At 35.5% G+C, this 22,451-nt stretch overlaps 1 protein-coding gene across 33 annotated transcripts in view; it reads right to left on the bottom strand.

Annotated features, from left to right (window-relative positions):
• LOC124360280 (basement membrane-specific heparan sulfate proteoglycan core protein) overlaps positions 1 to 22,451 on the bottom strand; it is a 528,539-nt gene that overhangs the window by 268,504 nt on the left and 237,584 nt on the right. For 5 of the 33 annotated variants that reach the window (XM_046813776.1, XM_046813775.1, XM_046813777.1 and 2 more), the window contains exon 2: positions 16,764 to 16,898. The exons of the other annotated variants lie outside the window; for them this stretch is intronic. In XM_046813776.1, the coding sequence (XP_046669732.1) occupies positions 16,764 to 16,833 (70 nt within the window). In that variant the 5' untranslated portion in view covers positions 16,834 to 16,898. The remainder of the gene's footprint in view (positions 1 to 16,763; positions 16,899 to 22,451) is intronic. 33 annotated transcript variants of the gene reach the window in all.

Genomic DNA, 22,451 nt, shown 5'->3' with positions numbered 1-22,451 from the left:
CTTCATTGTGTGATTATTTAATTCAAATTATAAACTTAAACAACCATCGTTTTAAAAATGTACCACTCGGCTTCAAACCCGAAACCCGAAAAATGTACCACTGATTGGATTTTCGGCTTCATTGTGTGATTATTTAATTCAAAATTATAAACACTTAAACACATCGTTTTAAACCCGAAAAATGTACCACTGATTGGATTTTCGGCTTCATTGTGTGATTATTTAATTCAAAATATAAACACTTAAACACATCGTTTTAAACACGAAAAAATGTACCACTGATTGGATTTTTCGGCTTCATTGTGTGATTATTTAATTCAAAGAGAGGTCATTTGCCTACTCCGCAAAAATGTGTGCCGTAGAGTAATTGTTAGAATCCTTACAACCAGGTTACTCATACAGCCCAGCTGGGGCATCAATAGATGATTGGTCAAATGCACACCACTCTCACAGACCTCTCATCAATCTGACAACTGCTGTCAGTTCCATGTCTACCACCATTATCATACTAAATGTCGGACATCATAGCGGAAAAGCCAGAAACAATCTTAGAGTATAAAAATTAACAATACAATTTATAACAGGTAATAGAATCTTGAATGGTTCAGACTGTTAATACTTAATATATTTCGTTATTTACTCAACTGTACCTCTTCAAGTATGGGCAATACTATAGAAACCGAAAATCGTCAGCTGAAAACTACGTTAACACGTTTGTCCGTGCATATTATACAAACAGAGTGTTCCGCGAATAAAAACGAGTCAACAAGCGGCGAGGCAGAATTTATACCAAGAAACGCGAAAATTCGGCGAGCTGAAATTCTGCGTATTCATACCAGCCCAATTGTAGTAAAACGTCGGCGGGCACGGCGCCCCAGATTTTGGATTGAACCACGAGCCAAAACATAACAGTACGAGGGTTATTGTTGTTGTGTCTGGTTGCGTTGTAGTTTATTCAAACAAAATCATATTCATAATGTGTAGCACCAGTTTATCAAAAGAACTGACAGAGATTCTGTGATACTACAAAACTGTTCAGCGATCATTTGATCATTTAACATGATTTGAAACTGTCCCGTGGTCAACCGATTTACTAAGAGTGGATGGGCCGTGTCTTTCTCTTTCGGACAACTCTACACATCATGCGGACAATTCAGCACCGATACAAACAATATCTTTCTCATCCATTTTCGTGCTTACATAAAAACAAAATTGATGAGTTTTCCGTCTATTTATGAAAACCACGTTTGCACACCGAGATTCGGTGCTTGATCAGCACCGGAAACATCTGCTCGTATATTCACATCAAATTTGGCTGCACAGAATCGACTTTTTAGTCACGGATTTTCGGTCCGAACAGTATATCACTTCAGCGGAAGACGAGAGTAACTGCTGATACTGTATTGTATTAATGCTGTTATAGTATTTTTGTATATTAGGAGAAACCTGGTTTAATGTAGAACGGCAGATTAGGTGTGTTGATTGTGTGAAAGATAGTTATCTTCGAGTATATATTTGAGGCATGACAAATTACTAGATGACTTTTGGATAGGAATTGTATTCCTGGTGTCATGATGAACGTCTCAATCGCCTTGGTATATAATAATAAGAATTAACTGCTAGTACCGCTTCTGTCTGATGTGCTCGTTATTGGATAATTATTAATAGTAATGTATGGACTACTGGTTTCGGAATTAACTAGTGCCTTATTTACATAACGAGAACGGCTGCTGCCAGTACTGTTGCGGCCTGATATGTTAAATACTGGATGACTATTAGAAAGTAACTTATATTTACGAACTGTTGGTGTCGAGATTGTCTATGTCACTGTCTGCAGGCAACAAGATGTATGCCGGTATCGTTGCGATCTGATATCCTAGCGACTGTTGACGATTGAAACGTAATTTATGAACTCCTGATGTCAAGATGGACTATATGACTGTCTGCAGGCAACAAGATGGATGCTTGTGCCATTACGCTCTGATATCCTAACTACGGTGAAAATTTGAACGTTTTTTATGTACACCTTGTGTCAGGACGGGTTATCCCAGTCAGTTTCTGGAGATAACGAAAACAGCTGCCGGTACGGTTACGGCCAGACAAGTACCAGACGTAGCAATCCACAAAGCTATCAATCTGAACCACCTGCTGCTCATTAATGCTTGAGCCGCTCCGCGCCGCTCGCTCCTTCGCTCGTTGTTTGTTCACTATCATAATTTCATTACTTCCTAATTGAAATCCACAGTCTTATTTATTGCGCGATTCTTCTAAAACCAGTCTTCATGTAGTCATGCTCAATGAATTATTCATTACAAGTGTCCTTTTTGTAGATACAAGAACAGACTTTACGAGTGTCTAATGCGCTTTCTGAATGGCGATTGAGGAGCAGACTTTTGAATGACTGGTTTCTCAATTTCGAATCACATAAATTTGAATAAATTGTTTCATAATTTCAATTAAGTATCAAATATTATGTACTGGTATAATAACATGTTCTATTTACTTCTATTTGTTCTTTACCCCACGTGGTAACATATTAAAGTATTATTACTTATATGTTATTAATATTTTTCTACTGTGTCTTTCATGGTAATTTATAGTACTGTTTCATAGTATACAAAAAGAAATTTGATGACTACAAATGACCATATTAAGTTGATGTCGCAAACAATAGGAATCGCAGTGGTTAGATACTATCGCGACACAATACGCTAAAGGCTATTAAACGAACTGAATTAAATTGCAAGTCTTAAAAAAAAGTTACAAATAGTCTTCAACTAAACGTATGGCGTTCTTTGATATCGCAATAACAGGAGCACACTCGTATCAAAAAACGCGTGATTCAAAGTTCAACTGACCACAGATGTAAGCAAGAGCATGAGGTTAGTGTGGTGGTGGGCATGACACAGATGACATCACTTCTACACAATGATATCGTAACTAAAGGTTCTGTGACTCCCGTAGATTGACGCCATAGACAAGTCTAAGAGGTCATAACTGAGCCACAGATGTAGGCAAGGGCATGAGGTTAGTGTGGTGGTGGGCACGACACAGATGACATCACTTCTACACAATGATATCGTAACTAAAGGTTCTGTGACTCCCGTAGATTGACGCCATAGACAAGTCTAAGAGGTCATAACTGAGCCACAGATGTAGGCAAGGGCATGAGGTTAGTGTGGTGGTGGGCACGACACAGATGACATCACCTCTTCACAATGATATCGTAACTAAGAGGTGCGGCGGCGTTGCCAAGCTACTGCATTCCTGTATCACCAAGGCCACATGCATCTCCTCTGCAAACTGTTGAATTTGGGTACATCAGTTCCTTGTTACGATGGTCACATTAGAATATTTAAATAAAAATATTAATATTAATATGTACGCAACTATAAGACAAAAGCGATTTAAAATTTCTTGGTGTAATTACTTTGTTATGAGCAAATAATCTATTGTACAGTTAAAAAGCATCTAATGACGTTGATAATTTTTTAATCACTTTAAAATTAATTATCTTTTGATTTGAGATACTGCGTCCTTTACCATGTCATCCTTAATAATCCGTAAGAAACCAAAGCTTACTCGTATAAGAAAAATACTTGTTTTTCTACACCAATCATATCGATAACTCATCAAACAGCTGTAAAGAGGAGGAACGGAGGAATACTGAATCATGAATAATAATATGTTTGTAGGTTGTGTTCGCGTAAACTGCTATTAATAGAACTACACCTGGTCTCTCACTGATTCACCTATATGAAAACACATAGGTTTTATCCGTTGAGTTGTGGTTGCATAAAAAGAGTTTGACATTCGGGCAGTCCGACCCAAAAATATATTTTATTTTATTCGATTTTCAGTTTTTGGTTGATTATTATTCTCTGAAATCTCCTCTTTAAAATAATATACAACACTTAGTATACAAAACATTTTTATATTTGAAAAAAAAATTTGTGAACACGTCACTCAGTTATTAGACAAGATTTTGAGCCTCTTGTAGCAATATGTTTCATACATACTGATTATTTATAGAAATGATACAATTTCGTTCTGTTGTAGTTTTGTGTTGGTAACACTGAATGACAGACAAAGAACATCAGACAGCCAAGTTTGTTTACTTTCATTGTTTGTTAAAGAAAAGAAAAAAACTATAGTGCTTTCTGACGGTAAAAAACTGGGCGGAAAAGACCGTTTCACCAATACGTCTATTCAAAAGCTTCAAGTGTTCTATGGCTTAGCCATACAAAGAAACACGCAAAGTGTTTCAAACATGAAAACTACTGTGTGGGCTCTGTACTTTCATGTCCAGTCCACCAACCCACAACCTGTGCCCCGCGACTTCAGATACTTGGTGTAATTTCAACCAAGCTCGTATAAAAGAAGAGACATATGAACACAAAAACCACTTCCACTTACCAGAAACAGTTATGTTAGAGCTAAAAGACACCTTCAGAGACCTGTCCAAAACAGAACTTCTGTAAAAGTGCCAAAATCCAAATGAATCCCTCAATAACTTCATTTGGACTCGCGTCCCCAAAAGAACATTTGTATCCCTAGAAACACTAAAATTTGGAACTTGATAGACGCCGAGTAGGTAAGTGAGAGAAAGCTGCGATGGACTTGGAAAAAAATTCGTCAAAAAAGAAGCCTATCCAAAAGGAAACTGGAGGACTTGTATGATGACCAGGAGGACCAAGACAACCCATCCTACAGTGCAGGACACTGTTAGCCACATTATATTGTAAGTAATGACAGTTTTTCAGTAAAGTTAATTTTGTTTTCGTGATTGCCGAAAAGTTACTTTTTTTAACTTTGATGTACGCTGGATCAAAAACTATTAGAGATATCATCACGAAATGTTTTTTACTTATACTTGGCATAAATATCTAGTTCCCGACACAGGGATATTGCAATATCTTTATGAAGAGCTGAGTAAAAAATTAATTTATGGAAAAAAACTGTTTTTTACAACCATTTTAAAATATAGTTTTTAAAATTACTTCTAGTTGGAAAAACAAAAAAACCCTGTGTCTTGAACTAGATAAAGAGCACACCTTTAAAACAAAACAAAAATTAGGCCTCTATCTTTAACGGTTGCTGAGATATCTTGCATCTAGTTAACATGACGCTCTTATGCGGGTCGGACTGCCCTTAATCTTTTATTAGTGTGTCTTGTTTAGAGTTTACTACATACGTAATAAACATCTATAACACGAAATAAATCACCTCCTTTAAAAAAGGATCACGAGGAAGGGAACTCAGCTTCTTAGTTGTTCTTGCACGATGTTAGTTGAAAGTCTACTTTTATGCACAATTCTTTTTTAATGTGTACTATGTTTAATACTACATATAAATTTAATGGGGAAAAGCTTAAAATAAAAGACATTTTTACTAATTTATTACATTTTTATGTGTTTATTACGCATTTATTTATATAATATTCTTAATAAATATGATTGTAACGTAACAAAGAAAATGATTGGGTATTTACAGTTCAGCTGTAGTTCCAAAAGAGTAATGTTAAAACAAAAAAAAAATGAAATATTTCAGTTTTTCAAAATGGCGCCGCCGGTTTAGAGTAATTGGCTGGGATAATATCCCTATACTAGACGTACTCCCAAGTCTCAATCTGTTAGTGTCATATATCAAGTAGGTTCATAACATTGACATTAGTTACAGCACCTTTAACCTCCATCTACATTTCTTTATTAATAAAGTCAAACTATTTTATTATTATTAGATAACTAGAACTTTAAAATCGATTAAGTAATTTTCAACAATTGCCGCGCTAATTTTGATGGAAGGTGAAAATTAAGGAAGAATAATTCGTTCGATAACAGAAATATATATATATTTTTTTAACTATAGTCGTTAATGTAAAACATAAATTTATATGTATTGAGCTAAGAATTAAGAAAACCATGATCTGTGAGAAAACGTAATATTTGGTAACTATTTGCTACCTCAACAGCCATCAAATTTACTACGTCTGACGACTGATTTATTTATTATGAGGAACTCTACTATCAAGTTCGGGCTATATCGACAGTTTGTCTTCCTCCAGCATAGTACTAGTAAATTGAGAATTGTTTTGCAACAAGAACAGAAACCGATGTGCACAACCAAACTTGGCGAGGACAAGGCATTGACAGACCGCCCAAAGCTGACCAAATGCCGTTCCTGCTCGTGGGCCGATGATTGCCGACAATTGCCGATGCCTTGAGGCCGTGCCACGTCACTGTCTGAGGCGGACGCACGAGCCTCTCTGTTTATAGTAATGAATGGACCTCCAATAGAATCAGTGATGCCACCGATCTTTATGTCGATGAATAACGACTCTTAAGTGATGACTAAGGGTCCCGTCTCTGGCTAACATTGCAGCTTCTGCAACTCCTCACCTAGTGTTCAAGTCACCTCGTGTTGTTCACTTGTTTGCAAAAACTGCTAAGGGCTGCATATGCAGGTGAAAATCCACCCCACTTTTTAAAGAAACAATATTTTATTACATTGATCAAATACAGCGCTGAATATAATCACCGACTGACATGACATATTATTAACATTTCTAACTAGCTAGAAACTTATAACTTTACATAGGTAAATTTTGACCTGGAAAAATTCAAATTCTACCTAGTTTTTTATTTGAAAGCATTAAAGTACACCAATGTACGTTTATTCAGGAAAATTTTGTAATAAATGCATTTTCAACCCAACTCGAATAGCAAAGTATCACTTGGATTTGAATAAAAAAAATTACAATCACTATTTTATTATTGCCCAGGGCCTTTCGGAATCAATGATTCCATCATCAGGCAATTCACAAATGAAACAAATGTTTACATGTTTCTAAATAATAGAAACATTTATTATGGTGATCCTATTGCGAATCACTCTATTGAATTTGGACACACCATCTCTAATAAAAATTTACGATTATTAAAAGAAGTTACTAACGTAATATACTTAAATGCTTGGGGAAAATGTTTACATCAACACAAATCAAGAAAAACTTATCAATAATGAAGATGGACCTATTCAAAATACAATTCTACTCTCATCTCAATTTATAAGAAAATTAAAATGTAATTCTGTTTAAATATTTTTTTCTGGCTAATCATATTTCCAAATATTTTACCATATTTTATTACAATATCTATTATTTAGAAAAATGTAAACATTCGTTCATTTGTGAAGTGCCTGATAATGGAATTATTGATTCCGAAAGGCCTTGCGCATTAATAAAATAGTTATTGGAAATTCTTTTATTCATTTACAAGTAATAGTAAACTAAACCCTTTTTCCAATGCTTCAAGATTTTCCATTTAATACCAAATTTGACTCGCATTTATAATTGTACACGGAAACTGCATACTTGGTTTTAGAAATCCAATATGGAAAATGTATGTATATTGGGAAATAAAAAACAAAATATTTGAAAACAACCAAACAAAAACATTTTATTGTGGAGTATTAGTATGTCTTTACTTTTGTAGTTTAGATTCTACTTTTAGAAGTTTATGTTTGCGATTACTAGATGTTGTTAATGGAAATATTAAAAGTACTTAGGCTACTTGTCAGTTTAGGCATACATAACGGTTTAGCCCACATTGATCGGATTTAATTGGCTTTCCTGTGCAGGCAACTGTTACATTTTAGATAGTCCATCATATTCGTGCTGGTTCAATTCGATAAAAACAAACAGTTTCAAGAAGGTTACAGTATTGAGAGAAGCGTTGCAAGTAAATTTCAAAATTGAAAATTTATTTAGATTTGTTCAAAAAGTTTCAAATAGGTATTGCCATGTTTCCATGTACAAGTGTATTTACTGCCTCGTGTGTATCTACCAAATAGCTGTTGTATACTTAAGGACCTTCACACTTATATATTTTGGAAGTAGCTGGGATATGTTCAAACTACCAACATTTATTTTTAAATTGTTTGAGTTACCATCAAAACAGGGGATATCTACAATTCGCCATGAATATGTGCAAGAGATAGATGTCGGTTTGGGAAATCGATCGAATATTATCAGTGCTTCAGCGATGCAACGATTTCGATTCTGTAATGATAAAAAGATCACTATATAACAAGATATTTATAATATTTTTTATATTTATACCAAGTATCAACTTTTATAGGCTTTGTGGGACTGTTATCGCTTACGCTGTCCGCGTTATATAGCATACATTTCAAGTTTGGAATAGGGGTAGTGTTGGGCTCTGGGGGTTGTTCAATGAAGCTATCTGGACATTTTCCGTAAGTGATACGATGAGGAAAATCCCGATAGGCTGATTTTCTAAACAAAGTCTACAGAAAATAATTTTATATTATACAAACTATGACATTACATTACTTTGTGACGTATAGTGGTCAAATAAACTAAGCAATAACTTCTACGAGTTTTAAAAAACTCAGGATTAAAATTTACTTAAATTATGTATAATCCGGTTAATTCCGCTTTCGTTGAAGTTTCCTGGGTGCTCGCTTCCTTTAATCAGTAAGCTTTACTTTAATAAATTTTATTACAGAGATTGAAACACTGTTGATGGACTCTTCAAAATGAAAGTATAATGTAGCCGAGCGATGAGAGATGCAGCCGCTTAGCTCGAGTGTCACAGAGTGAGTATAAAAGAGTGGAAAGAGGAGAGGAATAAAGAAGAGATGGATCATGTAGCTGGTGGCTTTGATGGTGAGGTGACAAGGGCTTCATTAGACCGAACCGCCGCAGACACAGCTGGTATTGCCCTAATGTATCGTACAGGTACCGCGTGTCATAGAACAAACATCACTTAAATTACTTGCTCCTTTGTTATTTCATTATTCTTGGAAAATGCCACTGGAGGTGTCACCACACTTTGTAATCAGAATTAAAGATTTTCACAAACCAATTTAAATTCAATATTTGATTATATAAAAATGCTAAACCTACTGTACAACTGAAAAAGAGAAATAACGACCGTCTAAAGTATAATCTAAAATCTATTCGATGTTCTAAATAGCTTGAAGTTTATTTGGAACGGCCATAAAAATTACAAATTTAAAAAACGTTTTTGGAAAATACGTTACAAGAAATCTTTAGTCGTGAAACAATAACCCATACATGGATATTGAAATCTAGTAACAAATTCTTATTACAAAGTATTTTTCTTAGATGTTTTCAACCTCTGTAGGAAGAGGAAATAACAGATATATTGTACGTATTGATATCTGAATAGAACATTGTAGTAGTTCGTCCCTACTCCAAAACTCATCAGTGGCAGTAAGAGTCCATAAGACCTTACAAGGTAAAATGATGTGCTAAACAAGCATTTGTTACATAAAAACTAACAGCAGTGAAAAGATCTTTAATTTTTCTTTTCCCCATAGAAAAAATGTTTCAACGTTACGCACTTATCCTAGAGTTATGGGAGGTGACTCATTTTAAGATACAATTAATGTGCATCCAAACTCTTTTTTTGCTTTCCTTGTAAATTATATATTTTTAATATTAAGACGATAACGCGCAAAAAATTTAAGATTCCTTTTTAAAATAAATAAAAATATCGAATGAAATTGGACACGTATTAATCATACCTTTAAAATAAGACATATTAAACAACTGTACGATTATTAACATGGCCGTGTAAGTGTTTGCAGTCGAATGTTGTTCTTATGGGACTAAAATCAAGACGGCCAACAATAAAACCGACTTTTATGATTCACCTTTGAGGTTTGAGGCGTGTAAAGAGAAATTAATGGTTTTGAAATATTACATTGATGGTTCAAGTGGTGTTATGAGATAACGAAATCATCCATTGATGACAAGATGACAGGAACAAATAAATACATATTGGGTTAACAAAGCTGACCTTAGCAAACTCGGAGTTCGGGAGTCACGTCATGCCGAATAAAGTTTACTGACGGATGACCGTTTCTATTGGATATTGTCACTTGGGTAGTGGTTAAATGAATGGTGTGCATTTAATACAAAGCAGCTGTTCATCGTCTGTGTTTGTGGCGGCTGTCACTCAAATTTCCTTGTGTTGTTTTTGGGTTTCATGATGCTCTGTAGATGTTCTATGTTCGATTTAGGAGTATAGGAGGTCTACATCTATAGTATTATAGGAGATATTTACAACATCTTCTCATAGAAGAATTTCTACCATACCGGATATCAAAGTCAACCTCTAAATGATGTGCAATAAAGTTATCCTAAACTGAATCGGGGGGGGGGGGGGATGTTTTAAATGAACTAATCCACAACTTTATTAACGCTTACTCAATTTCAAAGGATCTAAATTTAGAGTGAAGTTACTAATGTGGAAGTCCACTTTTCCACCTAACGTCTAGATCATCTTGACGTGTCAGGCAAAGTGAGATTGGTGTTGAACAAAAGACAAATAAACGGACAATAAATGTCAACTAAATCATCACGAGGCATGACGGAACCTAGTCCAAAGCAGAAAGCGCCAGAAAAGCCAAGGCCTTTCTCAGGAATCTAACAAAATTTGGAAAGGAATAAAGTTAGATTCGTGTTGTGAACACGTTTGATTGACAAATTTCCCGGCACAAATTATAAGAATTCAGAAAACAACTAATCACCCAGGATGTAACAATATTGGACATTTGGGATTCAGCGGAATGAGTCATGTGCAGGTTATGAAGCGTACGTTACTTGTTTGTGTTTGTTGAGTCTGCTGTACGGCTCGTACTGTCGTTATACAAGTTCGTTAATGAATATTTGTTATACTAATTTGAACACATTTGCTGCAACACTAGGCATGTTGACAGCCGGCATAGTAGTAAGATTCGTGCACTGCACTCAATGTGACTGTAACTATATAAGAAGATTTCTGGTTATTTGTAAGTCAAAACGTATTCGTGTTTTTGGTGAATCTAATAAATATACACCTTTTTGAATATATGAAGTGAGATATGTGTATATAATTGCAATACAAATTTAATAACAAAGAGTACTTCTTACTCGGCCTAGACTCTTGATTTATATATATATATATATATATATATATATATATATATATATATATAAATTATTGATATTACAGTAACCAGTATGTGGTTATTACAATATTCGTGCGTGAGGTAAAGGGCAAGAAAACTTAAAAAGGAAATTTAAAACAAGAAAGTGTTCATGATTTCTCCAAGTGTTGTTTACATTATCATTAGTAACAGTGCGCTGGGAAACTTGTTAATTTGTTGCTGCGTTGTTGATCACTAGTTTCATAGATCTAAAATAGTCGAAATACAAACAATCACAAAATTTCTACCTAACCCTCCCTCCCCCTCAGGAATTACTTCAGTAAGTATGCACTGAGACACCGGTAAACAGTATCTTACCACACTTCCAGATACTGAACAGTAGCTGGACAATGTTTACTTCTCGTCGATGACTGCGACTACCGACTTCTTTGACCAAAGGAAACAAATATCAAACTACGTAAACAGGCGCAAACCACCGCGCCTAGTAGTCGCATCGCTCCCACTTCTGTACGTACGGCCGAAACTGCAGACGTTTTGCTGTGGTCTGCGGTAATAAAACAAAGATAGCTGTTGAAAATTTAGTAATGTGGGACAAGACACGTCTTTCTCCCCCTGAACAAAGGTGGCCGCCCGGCCACGCCTGTGTATGTACGGTGTAGGCGGAGCCCTGCCAACTATAGCTGTGCTGTGTGCACACTGGCCGGCTACATCAAGGGCGATAATTGTGCCAGCTTCAGCCCGAGGAATGTGAGGAGAGAGGCGGCTGGCGTGCCACCACAGCCCAGTGTTAGCGAGGTGCGAGAAAACGTATAACATATAAGCCAGTGAATGGTAAACATTTCGATACAATATATATTGCACAAAACGGATGCATCTAAAACATGAAACGTTGTAAAGGCCTGTCGATGTAATCTCGACCAGTGATTGTCATCAAAAATTCGAATATTACTTGACATAAATATGTGACCTTATCACTCTAAATGAAATGAAATGAAATGAAACGTTTTATTCTCTCTTCACAATCAATTAATTGTAACAAAACAACAACAATATTATACTTCTATACTTAGTGTTTGATCAAATAACGTGTTAACCTAATTAGGATGTGTTTTTTCTATTATTGAAAATAAATGTTATAATAGAAATTATTAAACAAAACAGAAATATAAGCTGATGCAGAACTGCTGAGAGAATAAATACACACGCAAGAGAAGATAAACTCTTCTGATTTTGCGTGGGAGTTACCAGTATTTTATATTTTCAATTTGGAAATTTACTGTTGTCTCCTGTTAACCAAACACACACACACACACACACACACACACACACCACACACACACACACACACACACACACACACACACACAAAACACACATATCCACACATCCAATATGAAAACATAAGCTATCACATGCAATATCATTACTGTATCTATTATTATCTGTCTTGAGGCAACTACTGTACATTTGAGGCAAAAATAATTTACCCAAAAGTAAATTTGTTTATAACTTTATTTTTTTTAAATAGATTTTTTACTTATTCTTTAGAGGGAGCATATTATCTTACCTGTTTGGTTATTATAGTATTGTTTAAGAAAAGTGTAGTTATTAACTAGTTTAATACAGCAAACAATTGTTCCAATTGATTAGTATCATGATTCAAGAGCCAATCCTTGACACGGATTTTTAAGGTATTCATTGTGGGGTGAGTTTTTAATATAAACAGGTAAACTGTTGTAAAACTTGGGTCCGAGGTATATAAAAGACTTCTGTAGCAAAGAGCTATTAACTCTCGGTGGCCTGATCATGCCGATCTGCCTGGTAATATAACCTCCAAGAGTTGTTTGCAGATCAACAGTGACTCCTGGATTACCACTAATTTGGAAAAATAACCATAGCACTTTAAAAACATATAGATGCCGCAGTGGAAGTATTCTTAGCCTAAAAAAACAATGGAAAAGCATGTTCACATCTATTTTTCCGAAAAATAATTCTAATGAATGATTTTTGAATACTTGTAATTTTCTTTTAAATGTGATTTAAATGTACTGCCCCAGCATGACAGACCATAGTTTAATTAGAATGAACAAATGCAAAATACATTTTTATTAATACATTGTCATGACAAAGTTGTCTAATAAAATAAAACTTTCTAAGAAATACAAGTAAAATATGTTCTAATTGTTTTTATATGTACTTTCCAAAGAAGGTTTTCATCAATGTGGAGTCCCAAGTACTTCACAGTGTTGCCCTGAGTAAGGGTGACACAATCACATTGATTCTGTTGACAACTCAAATTATGGTACTTCAAAGGTTCATCATAATTGAAAAGTTTGAGTTAATGAAAAATTTATATATAGTGATTTCTGAGCATTTAATGCAAGTCCATTGTTACTAAAACCATAATCGAAGATAGTATAGATCTTGTTGTATATAATTCCATAGAAGTAGTTCAGTTGGGGCACTATAAGATAAAGCTGTATCATCAGCGAACCCAGTTAGTTTACCATAAAAAGGGGCCTCTATAAAGATCATTAATAAAAATTAAAAATAATATGGGACCCAAAACAGATCCTTGTGGCACACCGCACATAATTGTGCTAGTCGAGCTTTCATAGCCACCAATACAAACAAACTGTTTCCGCTCACGGAGGTATGATCTGAACCACTCATGGGCTACACCACGCACTCCCGCCCTATCCAGCTTTTTTAGTAACAGCTCATGGTTGACTGTGTCAAAGGCCTTGCTGATATCCAAAAACAAACCCGATGCTTTGGAACTTTTTGGATTATTCAAATTTAATTGAATTTGCGATATAAAATTTTGTAGAGCCATTTCCGTGTTCATTCCCTCTCTAAAACCAAATTGTGTTGAAGCTATAAAATTATAATGGTCTAAAAATGGCATAAGTCTTGATTTAACGATTTTTTTCTAATAATTTTGAGAAAACTGAAAGTAATGATATTGGCCTATAGTTTTCGATGGACGTACTTTGTCCCCTTTCTTAAACACAGGCACAATTTTGGCAATTTTTAGTTTTTCAGGAAACACCCCCTCACTCAAACTCTTATTAAAAATATATGTTAGAACTGGAAACTATATGTGATGAGATATTTTTTACTATGAAACTAGAGATAGAATCAGCACCAGGCGCCTTATTTCCAGATATCGAGTTTATCAATTTTACTAATTCATTTTTCTGCTACAGGAAGCCAAAAAATGGAATGGGGAGGCGAGTAAGTCCTGAACAACCTCCTCATGATCAAGTCTTTGGTGCTCATTTGGTTGCTCAAGTGAGGCAGCTAGATCAATAGGTCCACTAATAAAAAATTTGTTAAATTCATCCACAATTTGTTGCTGATTACTCGTCAATTCATTGCCTATCTCTAGTGTTAATGTTTTGTCAACACATTTCAATCGCTGGGACTAGACCACTCAATTTATTAATTATACTTCCCACTGCTGCCGTGGGTTATTTGAACATTTATCAAACAACCCCTCGTAATATCGCTTTTTAGCGTCTTTGATCCACTTTTCAATTTTCCTTCTAAAAATGTCAAATTTAATTTTTAATCGCTCATTGGTTGGCTGGCGTTTTAATAATTTAAGCAGTCTATCCCGATTAGCCATAGCTCTGAGAAGACCATTTGTCATCCATGGTTTCAAATTTTTTAGATTTATTTACGTTGAATTTATTTTTTATCTCAATTTTAGAGAGGGCGATCGCCTCGTTTATAATATCAATAAACTTATTAAACGAGCTGTTTACATCACTGCTCATAAATACACTATCCCAAGATTCAAGCTCTAACAGATTGTTTAGCAGTTTTAAGTCAGTGGGAATATCTACGCTTATTAAGCAAATTATTTTTTTCAGTATTGTCTACACATACAGACAGGCAGATAGTGCGATGATCCGTAATTAACGAGTCTATGACAGCAGGAATAGCCACGGTAGGCCGCTGAGTTCTAAACAGGACGTGATCTATACAGCTAGTGGTAGTGTCAGTAACTCTAGTATCGACGTCAATTAACTGCTCAAAAAACCCGAAACTACTACTCACAATCTCTACATAGTTATCAATATGATTGTTATCAAAGTTTTAGTATTAATGTTCATATCTCCCAGACAAAAAACATTATACTTCCGCCTATTGCATCCAAACATATCTTAAAATGTTCTAAAAAATCAGATATTGACATTTCATGCCACCTATAGATTGCTAAGATAAAAAAATGTATAATTATTACTAAGGGTAAAACTTGCCAACAACGAATCAGCTCCTCGCAAACTAACTTCTCGGCGCTGACATCTTATGTTAGATTTATAATAAACTATTATTCCGCCACATCTGTTTGTACTGCCAACAGATATCATATTGTATCCGTCAAGTGAAAACACTGAGGCGTCATTCTCAGTGGATAGCCATGCTTCAGTCAATATAATGATATCAGGCTGGACAGTAAAACCCATTGGCGACCGCCGCAAACAAATCAAAGTTCTTTCTTACACTTCTAATGTTCTGATGAAGCACGAATAAATTTTGTTGTTGATTAAAGTCGGCATTAAATGATTCAACACTAGAGTAAACTTTTGTTTTTTTGGGACATGGCATTGAGGTAAGATTCAACGTTATTCTGATTTAAAAGGTTAATTGCTTGTCAATGTCAATACACTATCCCCTATCAACACTCAATTAATTACCTGCTAGTTAATAAATTTTTCTCATCTCATGTTTGCTTATAAATTTTAGAACTTAGCGCCTAATTTCTAAAAATATCAAAATAATCATGACAAACAGTTAATAAAACACGGCTTATCACTCTAAATGTTAAAGTATACCACAGCCCAGTGTTAGCGAGGTGCGAGAAAACGTATAACATATAAGCCAGTGAATGGTAAACATTTCGATACAATATATATTGCACAAAACGGATGCATCTAAAACATGAAACGTTGTAAAGGCCTGTCGATGTAATCTCGACCAGTGATTGTCATCAAAAATTCGAATATTACTTGACATAAATATGTGACCTTATCACTCTAAATGTTAAAGTATGCAGACACCTCTCCTCTGGTCAAGATTGTACACATTACTTTTGTAGGACATCACATTTAAGTGATCTTAAATTTACGTTAAAATATTTGGAAAGTCGATATATGTGTTTCAACCTAAATATCTCGAAATATATTCGACGTTCCCAACTAGTTTTGACAGAATCAGCTCCAGGTCATTTTATTGGCATTACAGTGACAAAAACATGCCAATAATCCTTATCAATAACCATTATCAATGATGGTCTGCCTGCATGTGCAAACTGTTTAGAATACTTTAAGCATGTTCTTTACTGATTTTACATTTTTGTTAGTGTTAAGAACTAACAATTTTCTCAAAGACAGGACATTTAAACTAAATGAACAAACAAGGTAGGAGTACATAATAGAACATACTAAAATATTTTTAAAACTTTTGTATTTTAATTTTAGCAATGTACAAAGCACAAAATACTTTTAAAAATTAAAATAAAGATTTTTATTCGCATTGAAATTGTAGTTATTCTAAATTAATCCATGTTCTATCTCTTTTAGAATTTGTTTTTGTTTTTGACCAACTGAAACGAGTGCATTTGCCTTCGAACTGCATATAAAGTGGACCGATGCTCGAGCTAATAACGTATTATTTAATACGTTATATTGTGTTCAGCTATAAAATGACACCTGTAGCCGAAGTCGTGGAGAAGCAGAATCTTACTGTAACGTGAATGTGATAGTTCCACTTACCTCCGGTAGAGGGCGACACCAGACAACTGAGTGTTGCCAGGGCAACGAGCAACTTAGTGTCCGGTAACATGGCACTCCTTAGTTATTGGCTACAGGCATGATCCTTCACAGTCCTACTGATGTAGTAGTTCGTTCCTGTAGTATGTAGTAGAAGGTTATCACACCACACACCACCCATACACTGTACTGTACTTACTCATTGATTGATTACATCTACACTACAATGTCATTAAATGTAAAATTGTTTCAAATCTTAATTACGTTATAAAAGGTTTCAGAAGGGGAAATACTCTTGATTAGATATGAAATATTGCTTGTGTTCCATCATCCCACATTTTATAATACATTAATTTTAGCGGCATAACAATCTTTAGTAATGAGCATGAATATGCTTGTGCATCTAACAAAGGGTGTGATTAAGACTGCGAAAATCACAAGAGAAAGTCAGTAATTTTTAGGAGCACAATGCAAAGTGAGCCATTGTATTCAAATAGAAGCAATTATGTAATTGAGATCAATTTCGTCTGTAAATCCTTTAAAAACAAGCCCATATAAGGCCTACATGGAATGGTGATTATCATGAATACAAACAAATAATGTATAAATACAATACCCAAACTGAAACTATAATATATGTTGAAGTAAATTATATAATTATAGATAGTTACACATTTAAATAGATAAATTAACTAACACGTTTGCTCTTGGTTACACTCATCCGATTGTTATGACCAAGTTTGTATTTATATGTTAAGATTTAGGATCAATATTACCGCGTATTACGGCGCAAATACTATTTTTTAAACTAATAAAAAGTATAAAATGGTAATTAGAGCTCCCAAGTAAATAAATATATATTAGTAACCCTTTATTGTGTTACGCGATGTTTCTGATCACTAGTTGACGTACCAAGTTGTATAGTGAAATGAAAAATGTCTTCATTAGAGGCGAAGTCAGGACTATAAAGTTCTCTCTACCACTTAACCTCAACACAGTAAGATATCAACGAAAATACCATAGCGCAATTCTACAGAAAATTATGATTAAAACGTGTTAAAAGAAAATAATTACCTATGTAATTTATGTACAACACAACAGAAATTTACACATAAATACATTGAGAACTCAATATCTTCACGTACACACTGTGTGTTATCGGTGTAAATATTGAATAGAATACCAACTATTAAACTAACTTTTGTAATAATAAACTGCATTTGGTGTTCATTTTTCTCAGTAATACGTGTGTCCCACATCGCTACGACATTAGAAAACATTGATATTATAACTTAGAGTTAACAAGAAGACAAAAATTGGCTCAATCTCAGGAAGATGACGTATTATAGAAAATTATGAAACCGGCTTCAGCATTAGACACACTGCTGGGGGTCTGGCCGAGGCTCGTTGATATTAATGGCACGGGTGGTTGTGGGGAGGCGCTACGTGTCGCAGATCTGCTACGATTGTCCTAAGCGGGACATTGTGTATTAATCACACCCAAGTCGGTATTGTGACCTAATGACACCAGGTGGTCGGGGACACCTGCAAGCACACAGTTCCTAACCGCTCTAAACGGCTGGTTGAAAAAAGAAACTTAAAACGTCACAGTTACTACAAATTTGACAAAATATGCAAGACAGGTGATTGATGATCCTTTACGCAGTATCAACTAAGAAATTGTTAAATTATTTATTATCAATTTGATAAATTCATAACAGGTTCTAACAGACCTGTTAATATTTGGCACGAAAGGGAAATTAATATTGGAGCTTAGTTCAACATCGAAATATACTTGCCCTAGATGACAGGAACCTACATCAAGGAAGAGAATGAATCTTGATAATTCAAATTATAGCTTCTAATCTATTAGGGAAGATGGCCAAGAATAAAATATCCCATCCGGCTTATTCAGAAGAAAGGTATATTTTACATGTGGCCGTCAACTCTAAATGTCAAAGTGAATACACATTATTAGGTTATATGTTTAATTTGTGAAACACTAATAAGACAATAATTTTGAATGTTGGCATTTTAATATAATCGCAACACTTTCAAACATTAGAAAATAATTAATCTTGAAACCTTACGAGACAAAATCATAATACAAATATACAATTCTTTATAATAGCGTGAACTTGATTTAGTTACAATGAATCCAATATTATGTTTGTATACATATTCATTTATGGAGTTTTACTTTTATTTCTGACCTTTATAGGAGACTGACACCGCTTTTTGAATTGGGTTGCATTGGCGATGAATGAAAAAGGTGTGAGTGTAAAGATAGTATGTCTGTATGTGTATTATAGTATGAATGACAGAAATTTTAAGATATCATTATTAATTGACGTTTGCCATACGATATAATAATTATTGTCTCAGCAATAAAACCAGATTTGATTTGATTTGCCTTTGAACGGCCATCATATAGAAAACTTAAGAGACGGCCGTTATCAAGAAATAAGTAACAGAGATAAATGTTGTTTATGGTATATTAAAAATGTATTGTTTTTGGCATTGCGAATTAGACGAGATAAAAGTTTTGCTTGAATGTGAATGGCTACCATCTTGAAAATATTTTTGGTTAAGACTGACCAATAAACTCATCCAAGTACTGTGTACAAGTACTTCCTGTCGCAAGGTTAGTTTGGATATTTTTAAACTGACGAAAATTATCGTGTTCACAAGTTTTATATTGCATAAGTACATACATACGTAAATTTTCTTATTACGTAGTTTTGGATTATAAGGGTCATGATCGCAGAAAATGCAAAAACTTTCTCGGAAATGCCGTCATGAAGGCGATTGAAATAGGCAGATCTCCATTAATCTAAGTTTCAACATCCACTTGTGATTACATAGTTAACAATGGAACATTCCGTAGTCTACAGGTTATTTATGCTTATCGCCTGTAGAAGTCTGGCTGTAATCAACACATTGTTGAGTTATCTTCAGACAACGTAAATGAATTTAAGATATGATACGACAACAGCTGAGTTCTCACTAATCCACAGATCATGACGTGGTATACTGTTTTCACCAACTCTGCAGACCGTTCATGCCTAGATATTCCTACCGCAAGTGGGCGAGAGATTTATCACACCGATAACGGACTGGGTGTGGCGCCGGGAACAGTTCTTGATCTCGTACAACTGAGTTCTAGATCAGCTAAGAACTCACTAATCCATAGATCATGCAGTGATGAACTGTTTTCACCGACTCTGTAGAACGTTCATACCTCGACATTCCTACCACAAGTGGGCGGGAGATTTATCACACCGATAACGGACTGGGTGTGGCGCCGGGAACAGTTCTTGATCTCGTACAACTGAGTTCTAGATCAGCTAAGAACTCACTAATCCATAGATCATGCAGTGATGAACTGTTTTCACCGACTCTGTAGAACGTTCATACCTCGACATTCCTACCACAAGTGGGCGGGAGATTTATCACACCGATAACGGACTGGGTGTGGCGCCGGGAACAGTTCTTGATCTCGTACAACTGAGTTCTAGATCAGTTGAGTCCTCACTAATCCATAGATCATGCAGTGGTGAGCTGTTTTCACCGACTCTGTAGAACGTCCATGCCTCAAAATTCCTACCGCAAGTGGGCGGGAGATTTATTACACCGATAACGAACTGGGCATGGTGCCGCGAACAGTTTATATTCTAGTACAACTGAGTTCTAGAACAACGGAGTTCTTTCTAATCCACAGATCATTACCTGATATACTGTTTTCACCGACTCTGTAGAACGTTCATGCCTTGACATTCCTACCGCAAGTGGGCGGGAGATTTATCACACCGATAACGAACTGGGCGTGGCGCCGGGAACCGTTCTTGATCTCGTACAACTGAGTTCTGCACCGGACACGCTCGCGATGGCTGAAATTCTAATTTTAATCGGTCGATCCTAATCTTTCCTTTCCTACGCCTCGGGCTACGGCGGGCGCGGGTGGCCGAAGCCCTCACGTAACTGGACACCTCTGATGAAGCATGGAAGGTTGCGCAAATCAGCGTTGTATGGGTTCACAGGACACTCCTACTATCGTCTCCTGCGGCGCTGGTCTGCCCGTCACCTGCCAATGACGAACTGGAGATGCTGTATGAACGGATTTCGTTGAAGCAACTTGTAAGTTATTGCCAAATGCAGGGGTGTCCTCAACAGTTTAATATTGATACCATTTGTATCTATAAGCTTTTCACTAGACCAATTCAATGTTTATCAGTTTTCTACACTCCAAAACACATAGTTCATGCGTGTACATAGGTGATACATCAGTGTAAGTCTTTAGTGTATAATTTTAAAATATAGCACAATTTGCAAAGTGATTCGTAACCGCATAATAGTAACAACGAGTTATTTACACAGTGTTAACAACGAAGTTCAATTTAATAATGAATATCATTAATGTTTAGTTTAATATGCATAATAATATAGGCTAAAAGAACAAAATCAGCGAGCACAAGTGTCGCAGGCACGCGCCACAGCGCATGGCGCTGTTAAATGGTCTAAACCAACAACAATAGCACGTTAAACACAAGGTCTCATGATTACTGGTCACATTCCTCTCTAAATACCAACTCCTTGTTCCTTCTAATCAGCGGTACTTAAAACACGAGGTGATTGATTCGACGTTACATAGGTAGAGGGTATAAAAATAAATAATCAAGATCTAAATTCTCTGGAATTCCTGAGAGGATGAATTGAACCATGCGATTACATACAAGGGAACTTAATACATCAGTGATGACAGAAACAATTGAAATATCACTAAAAAAAGAGATGAATAAAAAGAAATGAATTTTTTATTTGTTGCTGAGAATTATTAGCTTAGAGTTAGCGAAGCTTCAGAGCATTTCTGTTTCTCTGTCCGCACAATATCTCGAGAAGGAACCGACCTATATATTTAATATTTTACACGAATCTTCATTTCTATACACGCAACGTAGAAACTGATTGGCACCATGCACGTTACTCGATAGGATTCGGCTGAAGATTAGCGATCATTTTTACATTGGTCTATGTATAACCATGACGACAACGCAAAAATTGTAGAATATCACACTCTCAGACTACAATAATATGACATAGTAAGACATGTAGCCTAAAGAAACGAGCTATAGACTTGACATTTTGCAGCAAAGTCCGTTACGGAAAATCGTGCTAAAACAGGTTCTTATCGAATATATTACTGTCATATTAAAATATGGGTTAATCCCTACATCGAAAAACAGCACTTTTTTAAAACGAGTATCACACACTGACTTAAGAATAACAATTTTATTTAAGGGACTTATTTAGTACTCATGTTTTGGATTAATTGACGGTGGAGCGATATTCAAATACGATTATTTCTCTACAGATGTATCAAAAGTTAGACAACTTTATTGTTAAATAAGAACACCGACACCGGACTGTATGTGTTGTCAGCTAGAATACTGTCCTTGCTATATTTGAGCGCTGTAACTGTACCGACTACCGAGAAGCGAATATGAGCGACAGTGCCGCGATGGCAGGACTCCAGCGTGTCGTTACTCATCGTCTACTGCAGCGTACAGCGTGAGACCCGCACTCTTAATTAAACTGAAGACTGTAAGCACCTCCTAGGGACCTGCGGCCAACCTTTGGAGCTCTTCATCATACTCCATCGTCACCCTCATTATACGAAACCGTCTATATATT

Source organism: Homalodisca vitripennis, chromosome 4 (genome assembly GCF_021130785.1).
Source record: "Homalodisca vitripennis isolate AUS2020 chromosome 4, UT_GWSS_2.1, whole genome shotgun sequence".
Taxonomy (NCBI): domain Eukaryota; kingdom Metazoa; phylum Arthropoda; class Insecta; order Hemiptera; family Cicadellidae; genus Homalodisca; species Homalodisca vitripennis.
The sequence above is the reverse complement of the archived record's forward strand: the minus strand, read 5'-3'. Positions and strand labels throughout refer to the sequence as shown.